Source organism: Ostrea edulis, chromosome 3, assembly GCF_947568905.1.
Source record: "Ostrea edulis chromosome 3, xbOstEdul1.1, whole genome shotgun sequence".
Taxonomy (NCBI): Eukaryota; Metazoa; Mollusca; class Bivalvia; order Ostreida; family Ostreidae; genus Ostrea; species Ostrea edulis.
Window position 1 is genome coordinate 25,497,636 of NC_079166.1, and position 18,776 is coordinate 25,516,411.

At 36.1% G+C, this 18,776-nt stretch overlaps 1 protein-coding gene across 3 annotated transcripts in view; it reads left to right on the forward strand.

The window, feature by feature from the left end:
• Positions 1–3,088, forward strand: part of LOC125673630 (E3 ubiquitin-protein ligase rnf213-alpha-like) — a 139,198-nt gene extending 136,110 nt beyond the window's left edge. For all 3 annotated transcript variants that reach the window (XM_056160275.1, XM_056160274.1, XM_056160276.1), the window contains exons 89-90: positions 22–206; positions 1,392–3,088. In XM_056160275.1, coding sequence (XP_056016250.1) covers positions 22–206; positions 1,392–1,557 — 351 coding nt within the window. In that variant the 3' untranslated portion in view covers positions 1,558–3,088. The remainder of the gene's footprint in view (positions 1–21; positions 207–1,391) is intronic.
• The last annotated feature ends 15,688 nt before the right edge of the window (positions 3,089–18,776 follow it).

Genomic DNA, 18,776 nt, shown 5'->3' on the forward strand with positions numbered 1-18,776 from the left:
GATGATCTCTGTGATTTCCAGGATGCATTTGATAGTATCAACAAATCGATACAAGAAACTCTGTCTGAGGAACTTGTTCAGGAACTGAACAGCTATCTGAATGAACTCTCTGTAGAAAAGTTACACATCTTCCTGGAACAGCTGCTGGAGTTTATGTTGTTCAGCTTGAATTGTGGGGAAGGAGACATTAGTTCTTATCAGTACAGGTACTAATTACTACTAGTCTTGTATAGGTACTTATTACTACCAGACTTATATAGGTACTTATTACTACCAGACTTATATAGGTACTTATTACTACTAGTCTTATATAGGTACTTATTACTACTAGACTTATACAAGTACTTATTACTACTAGACTTATACAGGTACTTATTACTACCAGACTTATATAGGTACTTATTACTACTAGACTTATATAGGTACTTATTACTACTAGTCTTATTTAGGTACTTATTACTACCAGTCTTATATAGGTACTTATTACTACCAGTCTTATATAGGTACTTATTACTACCAGACTTATATAGGTACTTATTCCTACCAGTCTTATACAGGTACTTATTACTACAAGACTTATATAGGTACTTATTACTACTAGACTTATATAGGTACTTATTACTACCAGACTTTTACAGGTACTTATTACTACCAGACTTATATAGGTACTTATTACTCCTAGACTTATACAGGTACTTATTACTACTAGTCTTGTATAGGTACTTATTACTACTAGACTTATATAGGTACTATTACTACCAGACTTATATAGGTACTTATTACTACTAGACTTATATTGGTACTTGTTACTACCAGACTTATATTGGTACTTGTTACTACCAGACTTATATAGGTACTTATTACTACCAGACTTATATAGCTACTTATTACTACCAGACTTATATAGGTACTTATTACTACTAGACTTATAAGTATAGGTACTTATTGCTACTAGACTTATATAGGTACTTATTACTACTAGACTTATTTAGGTACTTATTACTACTAGACTTATTTAGGTACTTATTGCTACTAGACTTTTAAGTGTATGTACTTATTACTACTAGACTTATATAGATACTTATTACTACTAGAAATTTTATTAGAATGGAAATCTAATGAGAGATTCTTCTATTTTCATTATTATGCAATCAGTGTTGCAAAGTTAAAAAAAAAAACACCACAATTTCTAAGTCGAGAACATTAAGAAAAAACCGAACTATATTGTGGAGATGGTAATCAACTGTGCACTGGTATATTAAAACAACAGTTTCATGGATTGATAAGTGAATCATAATAAAAAATGAGGATTTAGATAGGTATGAATTTAGAAATGAATGATGTGTATTCTGTTGAGTTGAAAGTCCGAAAAATTGTTTTATTTTATTTAGTTTGATGGAGTCTCTCATGATCCACATAGATAATCCTGTTTATTTGGATGTGGACTTGAAATCCTTCCAGCCAGACGACATTCAACGTTTACCTGCAGATATCCTGTCTGAGCATTCGGTGGAAGTGTGGAAAAGAATTCATAGATTTATCCTAAGTCGAGAATAAGTCTGATCTAACCAACTTACAATTGTTTGCCAAGAATAAGTCAAATGTTAACTACACAGCATTATTTTCCTGTTGACTGTTTTATAGCTTGTTATAAGTATATACATTGTGCAAGTAGATGCTGAATATATATTTATATCTCTACTAAGTTTTGTATAATTTTGCTATTGATACTATTTGATATGTCTCGGTGGATGAAGTTTTGCGGAACTTTCACACAGATAGTGTAGGTAATTTGCCTTACATTGGACGTTTACCTGCAAAAATATATACACAACACTTTGTGCTTTTACATGTAATATTACATCACCTCTATTTATAGACTACATTCTTTGTGTTGTTTGACTGCGTCACAACTGTTTCATTTCTGTACAATGTAGCATGACTGTTTAATATTATCCCACTGTATTATGTATAAATGTCTTGGATGCATGAAGTAATGCATTTGTTAATTGCTTTGACAAACATGTACATAGAATTGATATATAGATTAATTTGTCAGATATTCAAAAAATCCTTGGCCAAAAGTAAGTTCCAAACAGAAACTTAATTGTTATAAAATTTCATATATATTAAACCAGATTTTTTTCTTCAAATAACCCTCGTAAGTGATTTGTGGCTCATTATATCATATGGAATAAATCAAACACCATTTAGTTTTAAAATCATTGAACAAACTACTGCAGGGTCCAGTTCCAGTGAAACAACATTTTTCTGCAGAAGTTGGTCGTAAAATTTCAAAAAATGAAGTAAGCAGTGGACCCCTAGATTAATGGTTTTGATACTTTGCAAAACGGTTGCTGCAGTGTATGTGTGAAATATATATGTATAGCTCGGGACTTTTTTACACAAGAACTTGCTTTTGCCACTATGTATACTCCGCACATGGTTGAAATATAAGGCAGTCCTTTGTGTTGCAAATTGCTGAATTAAGATCTAGACTGTTGTATACAGTATGTTAGTAGGAAGAAAGACTCAACCACGTTTTACAAACCAACTTCCGACTAAGACTGAATTCGTCTTTTGCATCATTATTTACATTGATTAAATTATGATTTTAATGTGAATAAGAAGTTAGTTTTGTAATTGTATGTAAATATAATCTCACAAAATTGAAGTTGACGAGTTTTTAGAACTATATGTAACATTTTCAGTCATAGTTGTAAGTTCTAATGTAAAACAGGGCCATGTGGTCTTTAAGGAGGTGCGTACTCTGTGGTTATAACAAGTTCTAGAGTATATATTGGGGTACGTTTTGTCAAACTGTGTGTTTTAATTATATTCTGAAATTTACTTTTATATTATATGACTAATGTATGTCACTTTAAGATGTATGATTTGCTGTGCATGTTTTCTATAGCTAGCTTTTGGCAGGGGACAATAAATTGGTGAAAATATAGTACACTAAATACAATAAATGTTTTTACTTGGCAATTACCAGTATCTGTCGTGTACAATATATGTTTATAAACTTTTGTTACAGACGTGCATCATATTTTGCTTTGTTGTAAAATAAACTCTGAATTTTTTATTCAAGATTGATTTTTTAAAAAAACACCCAGAGGGTTGTTGCATCAATCAAGGATTGTAATATGACAGTCAATGGGATGAATGAATGTTACTGGTACAATTCTAAATTCCTAAACTTCACATAAACCCTTACAAACTTAGATGCATTGTGGGATCCAGTAAATTTTCTACTAAACCCCTATCTTGGCTCCTCACGAAAATATCAACTGCTGTGAAAGAGAAACTTCAAATGTATTGTGCCACAATATATATGCCAGGATTGGTGTTTTAAAACATTCTAAAGAACTTTTAGTAAATTTGAATCACATAACTCGCAGATGAGAGTTTTTATACGCCCGTCTTAAGACGGGACGTATTATGGTATGGCGTTCATGTCCGTCTGTCCGTCCGTCTGTTAGCTTTTTCGTGTCCGACCGTAACTTAAATACTACAAGGCCTAGAATCATCAAACTTTGTCTGTAGATACATCTTGGGTAGAAGGTGTGTCGCACATTAAAACCAGGTCACTGTGACTTTTCATTAAGAAGATATCCGTCTGTCCGTCCGTCTGTTAGCTTTTTCGTGTCCGACCCGTAACTTAAATACTACAAGGCCTAGAATCATCAAACTTTGTAGATACATCTTGGGTAGAAGATGTGTCGCACATTAAAACTAGGTCACTGTGACTTTTCATTAAGAAGATATCCGTCTGTCCGTCCGTCTGTTAGCTTTTTTGTGTCCGACCCGTAACTTAAATACTACAAGGCCTAGAATCATCAAACTTTGTAGATACATCTTGGGTAGAAGGTGTGTCGCACATTAAAACCAGGTCACTGTGACTTTTCATTAAGAAGATATGGCCATATATGGCAAAAACTTGTCCAGCTCATAACTTGAAAACTATTAGACCTAGAATCACCAAAATTGGTCAACTAATGCATCTTAGGTAGAAGGTGTGTCGCATCCTACTTTAAGGTCACTGTGACAGTTAATTAAGGTGATATAAAAAAAAATGTTTTAATGGGTACAATCTATACTGTTAACAATATGTGACGGGCGTATCATGTGCCGTGGCGGTGCACTTTATTCAAGAACACGTAGCAGAAGTTTAGATTCACTATAGATGAGAGATTTTCATGAACACTTAGCAGAAGTTTAGATTCGCTACAGATGAGAGATTTTCATGAACACTTAGCAGAAGTTTAGATTCACTACAGATGAGAGATTTTCATGAACACTTAGCAGAAGTTTAGATTCACTACAGATGAGAGATTTTCATGAACGCTTAGCAGAAGTTTAGATTCACTATAGATGAGAGGTTTTCATGAACACCTAGCAGAAGTTTAGATTCACTATAGATGAGAGATTTTCATGAACACTTAGCAGAAGTTTAGATTCACTACAGATGAGAGATTTTCATGAACGCTTAGCAGAAGTTTAGATTCACTATAGATGAGAGGTTTTTATGAACACTTAGCAGAAGTTTAGATTCACTACAGATGAGAGATTTTCATGAACACTTAGCAGAAGTTTAGATTCACTACAGATGAGAGGTTTTTATGAACACGTAGCAGAAGTTTAGATTCACTACAGATGAGAGATTTTCATGAACACTTAAGATGAGAGATTTTCATGAACACTTAGCAGAAGTTTAGATTCACTACAGATGAGAGGTTTTTATGAACACTTAGCAGAAGTTTAGATTCACTATAGATGAGAGATTTTCATGAACACCTAGCAGAAGTTTAGATTCGCTACAGATGAGGTTTTGTGAATGCTTAGCAGAACAAAAAAACTGGACTTTTTGACATCATCGACAGTTCTTAAAGAGATTGGAATATCCTGTGATTCAGTCATTCAAACAAATACTTTGTTAAAGGAGCATGGACACGATTTGAGCTGAAAATTTTCAAATTTTATTTTTCCATTTTTAATGTTTAGAATGTTTAACGAAGATATTTCTTTTAGTCAGCAAAATTTGAATGTCAGTTGTCGAGGTACATGTACTTAGCAAACACAGAGCTCACAATTCTTACAACTAGTACACGTTTTGTTTAAAGCAGATTTTTTTTTCAATTCTCAAGTTAATTCTTAACACAATTAAATAGTAGCTAGTGTTTAGCATGTCTTATTTTGTTTTGAACATACTATTTTCTATCAAGCAATCTATATGTAAAAAAAAAAAATTGTACGAGACTTGTTTACCGTACATAACAAAGAATTGTGAGTGCTTTATCTCACTTGTAATTCAACAAATGATATTCAAATTTTGATTGACTTAGAAATACTTTAGTTAAGCATTGTAAACAATGAAAGGGGGGGGGGGGGACTGAAAATTTTCCAGCTCCAACCGTGTCCATGCCCCTTTACTAAACACCACTCTGATTCTTTGAACTTGATATTTCAAATGATGCTAGAGTCCTCATTGATAATATATTTGGGTGATCAGATCTTCCAACAGTATTGGAATTCCCATTGGCACGAATTGTGCTCCTTTATTAGCTGACCTGGTTAATATTCCTATGTGGCAGAATTTATTTAAAAAAAAACTTCTACATGAAAAAAAAATATCTTGCTCTGGCCTTCAACTTGACATTTAGGTATATTGAAAACGTTTTATCTATTAACATTCATATGTCAAATCGATATATCCCATTGAACTCGAAATAAAGACACCAAAGAGTCTTATACGTCTGCCTCGAACTTGAATATTTTGTTGAACATTGATGTTGACCTCATCTTTATGACAATGGGAAGACTTCGGCTTCTCCATCGTCAACTTCCCATATTTTTGCAGTCTGATTAAAATCAGATCCTTTGATACGCTTGTGTAGATCGCTACACTAGGATCTGACATATAACCAATCAAGGGTCACATCCGCATGACCTTTTGTTTGGAATATTAATGAGAACAATCAGCCGATCAGATTGATATTTATGTAGCAATATTATCACCTGCATATGGTCTTTGTAACTCTCAACTGATTCGATATGCAAAAGCTTGTCCTGCGAATTATAAGTTTTTAAATTGAGGCTGCCTACTGACAAAGAAGTTGATGGTACAGGGACTTTCATCATTCTGTGAACTCTGGAACAATGCTAGACATTTGTATGCTTTCACCTTGTTTTGTGGAGGAAACGAAGAACTTCAGAACCTTCTTCAGCGCAATCTCGATACAGAAACAGACAGTGTTAGAGTTGTCTTGCCAGACACTCAAGGAATCGGGGAAATGTTCTCGGATTGTACTTGAAATTTTTAGCGGAAAGCAGAATGACTTTTTGACAGTCTGTGGATCTACAATTGTCCAAGGTAAATATGTCGGAATACTTTTAATTTTTTTTTCAATAATTTATTTCATGATTTTCAAAACATTTTAAAAATTAGTAAATTTCAGATTACAGATATTCATTTGATTTTCTGTCATGTCACAATTGATATACATACATTAAACATATGTTGTCGTTTTGACAGGTCCCAGAAACTGACTGTTGACAACCTTTATAAGTTTCAAGAGGGAAACGGATATTTTCCCAATCATATTGGCCAACTGTAATTACATATATATATGCCAGATGAAAGCACAAAATTGGAATATGATTTCGAAAACATACAGGCTGTTTTTAGAACATAGTTAAAACACACATCAATTTACAGGTAAGTTACAAAGGATGCTGAAAGCTCCACCCCCTCCCACCCCCCCCCCCCTAAAAAAAGGAGATAGCTTACGTAATTGATGTGAATTCGTTTATTATTAATTGCTATTTGTTTCAGTACAAATGTTTACATATTTGCTTATGTCAAGAACGAAGTTGTTCATAAAAAACTTCGAAAAATACCTTTGATCATGAGATATTATAACATACATGATTTTGTCAATTTATATCTTTTGTGTTAGTATTATAGCAGTCAGACCAGTTTGATTGTTGCTAAACTAGATCTAGCTTAGTTGACCACAGACATCTGAATTGTAAATAAGTATTGATAATTCATATTGTTTCACCATTTAGTAAGCAAAAACAGAATATAATGATATCATATTATGTGTTCATGAATTTCAAAATACCCTATTACGTAAACATCTGAGCATATTGAATAGAGTATAATTTTGAATATTGTGATCTCTCCTTTTTCAGCCAGCACCTGCAAGTTCAACATCAGTAGGAGCAGGGCGCAGCCCCTCATCCAAGTCAGTGTCAGTCCTCGATCGGGGGGGGGGGGGGGGGGGGGTCAACAGTTTGACAGAGGTGAGATTTATCAGATTTAAATTTATTTCCCATAGGTTTGCATTAACACAATGGTGTTATAAACGTGCTTTGTGATGTAATTTTTTTCTTTGCTTTGAAATGTTTTTAATCGGCATGCACAAAAATGCAGGGAAAAAATACTGTGTCTGTTATAGATTAGTTTGTTATTGTGTAATTTCAGGGGACCACTTCTAGTGATGAGTTTGATATTCATAGCCTCAGTATTCATGTTACACAAATATACTATAGGATTAAACATTCTTTTTGAAGAATTTATCGATGTGTAAACTCCGGACATTTTACTCACAAACTGAATAAAAGTGCGAAGCACTTTTATGTTAAGTTTGTGAGTAAAATGGCCGGAGTTTACACATCGATAAATTCTTCAAAAAGAATGTTTGATTCTTATAATTCCAATTCATTTACTTCATTAACAATTGTAAAAAATTTGAATAATTTCCCCGCACTATGTTATTTGTTTTCAGGCGTGTATGAATACATCGCGTTTTCGGATTTATTGATGTATAAACTCTTGTTCAGCTTTATTTTTGTCCAATCAAAACACTTGTAATAAATAACATTGGAATTATAAGAGGATAAAGATACTGCAAGAACTGTGGATATTATCCAACCTAGATACATTTCCAGTCAGTTGAATCAAAACTCACTGACTGCATAAAGATAAAACGAGGATTACAAGTCCTGCATATGTTCCCTTATATGTGTTTTATTAAAAGATTTTTCTTTCATAGATTGTTTAAGATGCAGCATTTACAGTTATTATCATGATAAATACATTCATTGTTTTAAGTTATTTTTCAGTCGGTTTGTGCAAGAAAAGTTGGAAAGAAAGAATGAAAGATAAATATTTGGAAAATAATTTTTTTTATAATTCTTAAATCTTGAGGGAGTTTCTTTGTTAATCTATGTTTCAGTCTTACACATGGTTTTTATTCGCTTTTCATTGAAGGGACGTATTATGGTATGTTGTTCATCCTTCCATTAGCTTGCTTGTGTTTGGCTGATAACTACAATACTATAAAGCCAAGAATCATTCAAATTTGTCAGCTGATGCATCTCGGATTGTGTCATTGTGATCTTTGATTAAAGCGATATGACAAAACCCTGAATGAATCATAACTGGACAATTATTTGGCTTAAAATCATCAAACTTGATCAGGTTATGCATGCATATGTGGTACACATCGACCTTTTATTACGATGATATGGCCATAATCCTTTTTTTTTTTTTTTTTTTTTTTTTTTTTGGAGTCCCAGAATCGACAAACTTTGTCAATTGGTACCATAGGCACTTGGGCCTTGGATCATAATTTCTCCACCCCAACCCCACCCTTATCGCCCTTTTTGTTGTGGATCTGGGATAGTTTTTTTCTTCTTGTTGTGTTAATATGCATTAAAGATAATCCAGAAACGTTATTTTTCATCTCTGTCAAATATTAGTAAAAGTCATGTTATCAATTGAGGCAGATGTCTTCTCTTCTTGCATGTGTAATCACAGACAAAACGATTTTTACTAATACATGACATGGACAAAAAAAAATGCATTTTTGGATGATCTTTAATGCATATTCATAAATCATAAGTAAAAAATAAGTGTCTATCCCAGACTAGGAAGATAAGTTTTTGGGGTGGGTGGGTGGGGGTGATCATGATCCTTACCCCAAGCGCCTGTGATGGGTGCATCTGTAGAGAAATGCAGTTCTACTATATAATAATTTTTTTTTTAAATCTTTAGTATAAGGGAGTTGATCCCTACAAATGTAAGAGTAATGCAGTCATCTTGTGAAAAAATTATTACAGGAAGAACTACCCTTTTTATATGCCTGTCGTCAGACAAGACATAATATGTTGTGGTGTTTTCCGACTGGCTGGCCAAGGTATTTTTTTCGGACTCTCCGTAATGGATGCATGTACAGCTTTTAAACTTGGTCACAATTTCTCCCTCAAGAAGCGCGAGAGTGAATTTGCTTTTCAGCTGGACTGGTGCAATGTGACCTACTTTATGGCCAAAAATAGGTCAAACAGTTTTCTGGACTTTTTTCATTACGGATACAGATATTGCCCAGAAATTTAGTCACAAGTTTCCTCTTGGAGGAATACAAGTTCAGTTTGCATTTCAGCTGGATTGGTTCCTCCGTCATTGACCTTGCTTTAGGACTATAAGTAAGTCAAACAAGGTATTGCCCTGAAATTATGTCACAACCTCCCTGAAATACATAATCGGTTCACATTTCAATTTGATTGTTGCACCGTGACCTATTTTACGACTATTGTATGTTTTGATGTTTTCCGTCACACTAAACTCCCTGAAATATATAATCGGTTCACATTTCAATTTGATTGTTGCACCGTGACCTATTTTACGACTATTGTATGTTTTGATGTTTTCCGTCACACTAAACAAACAATTTTTCAGTTATATGGTGGCGCCCAGTTTTTTTGTTTTTGTTTTATTGGTGGAAGGGAGAACTCAGATACAATGTACCTGGGAAGAGACCACCGACATTCCGAAAGTAAAATGGGAAACTTTCTCACTTACCGGCGGAGCGGGATTCGAACCCGCGCCGAGCAGAAGTGAGAGGCCGTTTGATTTTGAGCGCGATGCTCTAACCACTCGGTCACGGACCCCCCCCCCCCCCCCCCCCATTTTATTAATTTCACCTTATTAAAATTATAGAAAATAGTACAAATGACTTAATAGGAGAAATATTTCAAGCCCCATAAAATCTTTAAAATCCAGGAGCTTCGGGGGCTTCGCCCCCTGGACCCCCACCAGGACTTCGCCCTGGACTCACTGCCTCATAAAATGCCCCCCCCCCCCCCCCGTAACCACAATTCTGGATCCGCCCCTTCGAGCACCCCAAAATAAGCCCATTTACTTATTACTTTTTCAAGCAAACCTTCAAATTGAAATAAAGTATACCAAAATTCTAGAATTCTACACTTTGTTATTTTATTCATTGACGTTTAGTTGCACATTCCTCCTGTGTATACGTTTTAAGAGTTACAAACTTTTGGCAAACCTATATTAAAAATAGTCACCGAATTAGGTGACGTCACCGTTTTAGGACCACAAAGTGACATGTTTTTTTGTTTGTTACGAAAATATATTTAATTAACGTACCAATGGAGTTGGAATTTTTGAATGAAAGTAAAGGAATTTCATTACTTTAAAGGTAGGAGTATTATTTATTTATTTAATCCAAGTAATTAACGAGAAAATCGCGGTTTATCACTAAGGTCACCGAAACTGGTCAGTCAACGATAATTGAAACGGAATTACAATCGCGAAAAAACCCCACCAACTTTTCATTTCTGAGAGTATTTTTTGTAGAGGAGTGTTGTTTAGATATTTATTTATATACCCGGAAAATTTTATCACTATGGCATATCGTGCGACAGTTAGGAGGTGCAAATCGTGCGACAGTTACATATCGTGCGACAGTTAGGAGGTGCAAATCGTGCGACAGTTAGGAGGTGCAAATCGTGCGACAGTTAGGAGGTGTAAATCGTGCGACATTTAGGGTGCAAATCGTGCGATAGTTAAGAGGTGCAAATCGCACAGAAATGTTTCTCATTCCTTGGTGTTATAATGACGCAAATTATTTTCTGAAGGATATGAGGACAGTACGCTAGGAAAGAGGGAATTGACGAGAAAACGGTAAAATTATTGGATGACTCTATTCGGGAAGACAGACGTCGGACCGAACTAACAACTCAACTGTATGACAAACGGGATGATTTTAGCTTCTCCATCGTCAACTTCGCATATTTATATATAGCAATATTCCATTATCACCAACTGATTCGATACACAAGAGCTTGTTCTGCGTATGGTTAATTTTTAAATCGAGGCAAGCTACTGCAGGGGTTTCAACAGTCTCGTTTAAAGTCAGCATTTCGCAAATTCTATGGTCGTTATAACGATCTAGTTCGTCAATACAACCTATCATTGGGTGAAATGCTGTCTGACGTGTTTCATACCAATTGTTAGACTGTTCGTGGCACACTGATTTTGATTACATATGACTCTGTTTACCTGATCAAGATATAGGGCTCAGGGCAGGTGTGACCGTTCTACTGGGGATGCTTACTCCTTCTAGGCACCTGATCCCACCTCTGGTGTCCAGGGGTCCGTGTTTGCCCAACTCTCTATTTTATATTGCTTATAGGAGTTATGAGATTGATCACTGTTCATTATCTTCACATTTTGGGAATCAGCAAACCGTCTGTTCACCGGATACCGCATTCTATAGGGAGATTTAAGAATGCATAGTATATATTGGGTACCTCGACTTTAAAAAACCTGAAGAAAAACAAAGAAGGGTTTCATGTTCAAAGGATAAACTTTCATGCCAAACACCGCGAGAAAATTTTTACGTCGCAAGTTGCGCCGCCGAGTGCAACGTTATCGTAAATAATTAATTTTCTCAAATAAGCTAAATGAAATACAAAGCTGAAATCCTGGGTATTGATCAACAATAGTATGATAGGTAATATACAGCAGTTTTTATGAAATCAAATCGATACTTTAAAAGTTATACGCCCAGTCCACGGAATTTTGGGACTGTATAAATGTTGTTGATATCAACGAAGAATTATCTCTATTAGTTTGTCTCTTCCACATACGTGTTACCTTTACTGCAGACTTGCTTCACGAAGGCCCGTCTAAGCTTTGCTCGGTATATATATACTACTCAAAATTTGATAAGGATCACTAGGTGATATGTGTGTAATTTACCACTAACATAACAAAAGACATAAATATGACTCAGAAACGTGTTTACTCAGGTTATGAATGAAAATTCATGAACGGCATGAACTTTTATCAATACGGAATGCTTGAAATCTGATAACAACACCAAAAGGCATTTCATTACAAAACGTTAACAGCAAACCAGAGAAAGAATTACGCAGTTTTTGGGGATAGTCCATTATTACACTTCGTCGATGGAGTGTCAATACCGGGTATGGCCTCCCCTTGCATCAATGACGGCTTGACAACGTCGAGCCATGCTGTCAATAAGCACCCGGATGTTTCCAATTGGAAGGTTGATCCACTCTTCCACGAGGGCGTTTCCGAGCTCTGCCAAAGTCGTGGGCTATGCTCTACGGCGTGAAAGGGCAACCTGCAGCATGTTCCATACATGCTCAATCGGGTTCAAGTCCGGCGAGCGCGCTGGCCAGTCCATACGGACAATTGTCTCCTGCTGAAGGTACTGCTCCACCACCCTGGTGCGATGAGGACGGGCGTTATCATCCATCAGGCTGAACTCAGGGCCAACAGCACCAGCGTAGGGTCTGACGTAAACATCGAGGATCTCATCCCGGTACCGCACCCCCGACATTGTTCCTCTCTCCAGGACATGAAGATCTGTTCTTCCATCCCTGCTGATTCCACCCCAGACCATGATGGAACCACCACCATAACGGTCATGTTCACTGATGTTGGCATCATGGAAACGTTCACGTTGTTGTCGCCACACTCGGTGCCTCCTGTCTGTAAAGTCCAAACAATACTTGAACTCATCGGTGAACATAACTTGAACCCAATCGTTCTGTGTCCAAGTGACATGATCTTCAGCCCAGTCCAATCGCTCCCGCCGGTGTCGAGCAGTCAGAGGGACTCGAACACATGCCCTTCTCGAGTTGAGACCTGCATTGTGAAGCCGATTCCGTATCGTCTGAGTGGACACATTCACCTCCGAGGCGTTCAGGAGGTCGTTACGTAGGCTGGTTGCAGTCCAGAAGGGATGGCGTCGTACCTGAAGAGCCACAAAATGGTCTTGGCGTTGGGTTGTCGACCTCTGACGACCACCCCCATGTCGGTGTGCTGCTGTACCAAAAGTTTGCTGTCGGTTCCAGTCCCTGTTTACAACGCTCTGGCTGACGTTTAGTGCATTTGCAACGTCACGTTGTGAATAATGAGCGTCAAGCATTCCAATACATCTGCCCAGTTGTTCTGTTGTCAGGCGACGCCTTACACGTTGAGGGGGCATTGCGTTGATAAATGTAGTGTAAACACTAAAGTGAGTTTGAAATTTTGGAAAGAATCAGACACCGATGCCTGAGTGAAAATCGTGCAATGGTAGCAAAGGCATAAACTGTGATGAGAAACGCATTTCCCATGGCATGAAATGCACGTGCAAGTTTGTTAAAGACGTTTTTGATTTCACTTGGATACAATATTGCCAGTTATGCAGTTATTAATTTTTTAAACATAAAGATATCTATGATCCTTATCAAATTTTGAGTAGTATATAATAAAAAAGATATGTGAAGTGTCATCAAGGTCAAAGGGTGCATTGGCTGTTCCGTTTAACGCCAACGGGTCAGCCATATGATATTCTAGAACTTAATTCTAGTTTTTATTTTTAGAAAATACATAAAATACAAAAAAAAAAAAAAAAAAAAAAAAAAAAAAAAAGGAAAAAAAAGAAAGCATTTCATTGTTTAAATATCCCTCAGCTGGTTCGATACGCAAGATCAGGCTGCTGACAGGTTGATGTTAGAGAGGTGTAAAGTTTAAAGTCAGCATTTTGCAAATTCTATGGTCGTTATAATGATTTTGTTTGCAAATACAATTTATCGTTGGTTAAACGCTGTCTGACCGATTGTTAGGCCGTTCTTGGCACACTGATTTTGACTACGGATTACTTCGTTTATTTATCTGATCAAGATATAGGGCTCATGGCGGGTGTGACCGGTCGACAGGGGATGCTTACTCCTCCTAGGCACCTGATCCGACCTCTGGTATATCCGGGGTTCGTGTTTGCCCAACTGTCTATTTCATATTGGTTATAAGAGTTATGAGATAAATCACTGTTCGTTATCTTCACCTTTCATAAGACTTCGTCCATTACAGAGGCGATCCCGCGATACGAAAAGCATATTCTATACGCCTGATCAGAATACTATGTATAGTTTATGCGGCTTAAAGTTCAAGCATCACGAGTGCAAACATGAATTCCTGTCCAATGCAAAGGTAATATGGTAAACCCTTAATCGTGCCGTTTCCGTGGAGTGATAATACGGTAGGCAGATTGCACTTGATGAAACTGACACATTTGTATTTCCCATGAGATTGTATAGTTTTGAGTCGCTGCCTAATTCCTGAATTTTGATAGAGTGTAGTATTGTGTTTTACAATTCAGAGTTTAGTAACCTCGTGCATACACTTCTCCTTAAAAATATTTGTGGACATAGTCTGTCATAATCTGACTTTGATATATACCTCCAACCTACATGTCTACCCCCCCCCCCCCCCCCCCACACACACACACACAAACCCAACCAACCCATGCCCCTTGCCACATTACATTTTAAAGATAATATGCTTGATTTATATTTAGAGACAAACGCTACGAGATGACTGCAGCTTCTCCATTTCAACGGTTCCCACCTCTGGTGTGTCCAGGGGTCCGTGTTTGCCCGACTATCTATTTTGTATTGCTTATAGGAGTTATGAGATTGACCACCGTTCGTTATCTTCACCTTTCATCATTCAATACGCAAGAGCCTGTTCTGCTTTAGATCGAGACATACTACAGACAAAGAAATTGATGGTACAGGGGTTTCAACATCTCGTTTCACAAATTTTATGACCGTTATAACATTTGCCAATACAACCTGTCATTGAGTCAAATGTCGTGTGACTGATTTTGATTACGAATTACTCGATCGAGATATAGGACTCTTAGCGGGTGATCGGTTGACAGGGGATGCTTACGCCTCCTAGGTACCTGATCAGTCTATGCGAAAGACGTCGGACCTGACCGATATGCAGTGCCTCAGGTCCGATGCATCATTTGTTTTTTGTTTTTTACACCGGACCGGAATGTCCGATGTCTCAGTGTCCGGTTTTGAGCTTTACTATTTTGATGCGGAGTCATTTAAATGTTTGTTATAAGTAAAAAAAAAAAAAAAAAAAGCACACAAATCCAAATACGTAAATGAATGTGATTAAAACCGCATGGATCGTCTAAAGTATTATACGAGAGGGATCCCTGGTATAGTATTAATAATATAATAAATAAGATTTCCTTGGTTTTGCATTTTCGCGTGTTTCACCGTTTTACATTAGGTTTTTCGGTCTGACAAAATTTGGTTCGGTCCGGTGTGTTCATTGATTACACAGGACCGAATGTCGTGTGTGGTCCAAAAAACTTCCGCATAGACTGCCTCATCCCACCTCTGGTATGTCCAGGGGTCTGTATTTGCTCTATTCTTAATTTTGTATTCTTAATAGGAGTTATGAGATTGATCACTATTCATTATCTTCACCTTTCCATTATACACGAACGCTAATAGTACTAAATTAAATCCCCAATTAGGTACGCATTACATTAATTTGGAAATATTCTTTAAAATACTAAGCAAGCCTGCTTGTTAATCTTGAAATGTTTGGTCAAGGGCGATCTTCAGCCTCTTGAGGATGATCCATGTCAAAACTTTACCTGGAACAGATAGCAGCATAATTCCCTTCAGTTATTGCAGGATGACATTTTTCACAAGATGACCTTTCTTCCAGTCGTCCGGTACTCTCTTCTGCTCCCAGATCTTGTGTAGGAATGGGTATATCATCTTGAATGAAGTCTGGATGTCTGCCTTTAGTGCTTCTGGTGGTATTCCATCGGGTCCTGTGGGGGGATCGAGTACATCCGATTACTAGGTCGTTGAAAGTGCAGAACTCTGTGAAAAATTCGCCGTTTTCATTCTGTTCTCCAACTCTGTGTCTGCCCATGATGAGTTCTTGGTTTGTGTTTGATGACACAAAAACATAGAGTGGTAATGATAATCAGACTTAACTCAATAAGAGTTAAGTCAACTCAATATGAGTTAAGTCACATTATGGAAATGAGTAGATCAAATATTTGTTGCGTGGTCGAAGAGGCATAACTCTTACAATCTTATCATTTTCACCTTTTGACACTACCCCGTTACCATCTTGCCACTTTTGACACTGCCCCTCCTAATGCAGGTATATATATATATAGTACGGGCGCGCCAATCTCAAATCCTTTCTGGAATCCACCCAAACAAAATTTTCAACAACAGAGCCTCCACCGCAATCGTGGGATTATCTCATCTATTCTCGCCATCCAGTAATTTTGGTAAACTATACAATATTCATTGCTACGATACGTATTTACTTTCATTTATGTTAATAGTTAGGCATACAATAAAATTATGGTAATCGATTTAATCTTTACTGTCAGCCTCTCGGCATCTCACCGCCATCATTGTTTGGTTTGCTTCTCAAATATTCAAGGTGTTTCTGCTGACAATCACGAAATGATTCTTAATATATGCCATAACATCAGAAACTAGTTCTAATTGTAATGGGGACCTTTACATATGTTCCCCAAACCTCCCCCAATTAAAAAGTGATGTCATTGTGAACCTATCGCAAAAATCATTTTATTTTAGCCTTTTATTACACGTAGTGCGTGTAATATGGTCATTTCAGTACCAAGAAATTAAAGAAAGCAATGCACATGCATACACGCGCGTATGATTCTGCACTTTTTGTTGATATGATTCAACAGGCCTTTGTATCATATACCCACTGTATGAGTTTCATAACGTTTCCATTAAATATAAGGAAGTTGTAGTGATTTTAAAATCGTCCAATCAGAATTCAGTACACGTGCATGCACGTGCTGAGCAGTAGTTTTAACCACAGCAATTTGGAAAGAGTACAACGATACACCTAGAACCTCAAAATCAAAAGAATTTGATAAGAAAAACAAAAACGTTATCGTCCTTTAAAAAAATAGATTTTGAAAGACGATTTACGCGCATGTGCGTGTGTGTGGGCATTTTTTATAACACCAATATATAGATACATATATTATCTACCTATGCTGTGAATATCAACACATTCGCTTCATTTATAAGTGAGTTAAAGACGTTTTAGTATTATCCAATCAAATTGAAATGCGCGCACAGATTGGTAATTTTGACCATGCAGATCATTTGAGGATCTCAATACCTACCTATGGTATATGGAGCGCCAAATTAACATAAACTCAAATAATTGAAGATATCTTCAATTATTTCAAGATATCATCAATTCAATTATTGCTCTCTTTAATTGAATTAATGCACGCATTAAATCAATTATTGCTCTCATCAAATGAATTAATGCGCGCTTCAATTCAATTACTGCTCTCATCAATTGAATTAATGCGCGCATCAATTGGATTAATGAGAGCAATAATTGATTTAATGCGCGCATTAATTCAATTATTGCTCTCTTCAATTCAATTGATGCGCGCATTAATTCAATTAATGAGAGCGATAATAGATTTGATGCGCGCATTAATTCAATTATTGCTCTCTTCAATTCATTTGATGAGAGCATCAATTTAGTAGAAATATTGCTCGCAATAATTAATTTAGAGCTCGGTATAAATAATTTGATGATCTCTTTAATTCAATACGGAAGTTCCGAGTTCCCCAAGAGTTATTTCCCTTTGTCGAACTCTTACGTAAATTATGACGTAAAATATGATGACAGTGGGTACATTTGCTAATTACTATCGTTGTATTATTTCTTAAAAGATGATATCCAGAGTTTCTGAGACCATCCTATCTCAGGGAAAAGGCAACTTTAGTGAGTTTATGAGTATTGGATAACAAAATGGCTCAAACAAATATTGTTAATTGCCATCTTTCTTTGATAAAAGCGTCACTCATGTAGAAGAGGAAACGAATAATGATTCAATAGCCAATTTGATGATCTTATTCAAATAAATTATGCTTAATATGACCAGAATATGCATACCAGTGATTGATATAAACAAAAGTTACGCTTTTATTACACCAATTGTACGTAATCGTTATGTACAATGCCAGTCTACGATATAATGTATACATTGTGTACCCACCTTACGTCATAAGATGCGAAAGAGTTCGACAAAGGATATAACTTTTGGGTAACTCGGAACTTGCGTATTGAAGATATCTTTAAATCATTTACAATGCTTTTGTATAAGGAATTAATGCGTGCATCAATTCATTTAAAGAGAGCAACAATTCAATTAAAGAGATCATTAATTCAATTGTGGATATGTTGAATTGAAGATATCTTTAATTATATAGTTGATCTCTCTAAAAGAATTATTGCTCTCTTCAAATGAATTAAAGATATCATTAATTCAATTGAAGAGAGCAATAATTGAATTAATGTGCGCATTAAATCAATTATTACTCTCATCAAATGAATTAATGCGCGCATCAATTCAATTATTGCTCTCATCAATTGATTTAATTCGCGCATTATATCAATTATTGCTCTCTTCAATTGAATTGTAGAGCGCATCAATTCAATTGTTGATATCATTAATTCATTTGAAGAGATCATTAATTCAATTAAAGCTGAAGAATTAATGCTATCATCAATTCAATTAATGCGCGCAATAATTCAGAATTGAAGATAT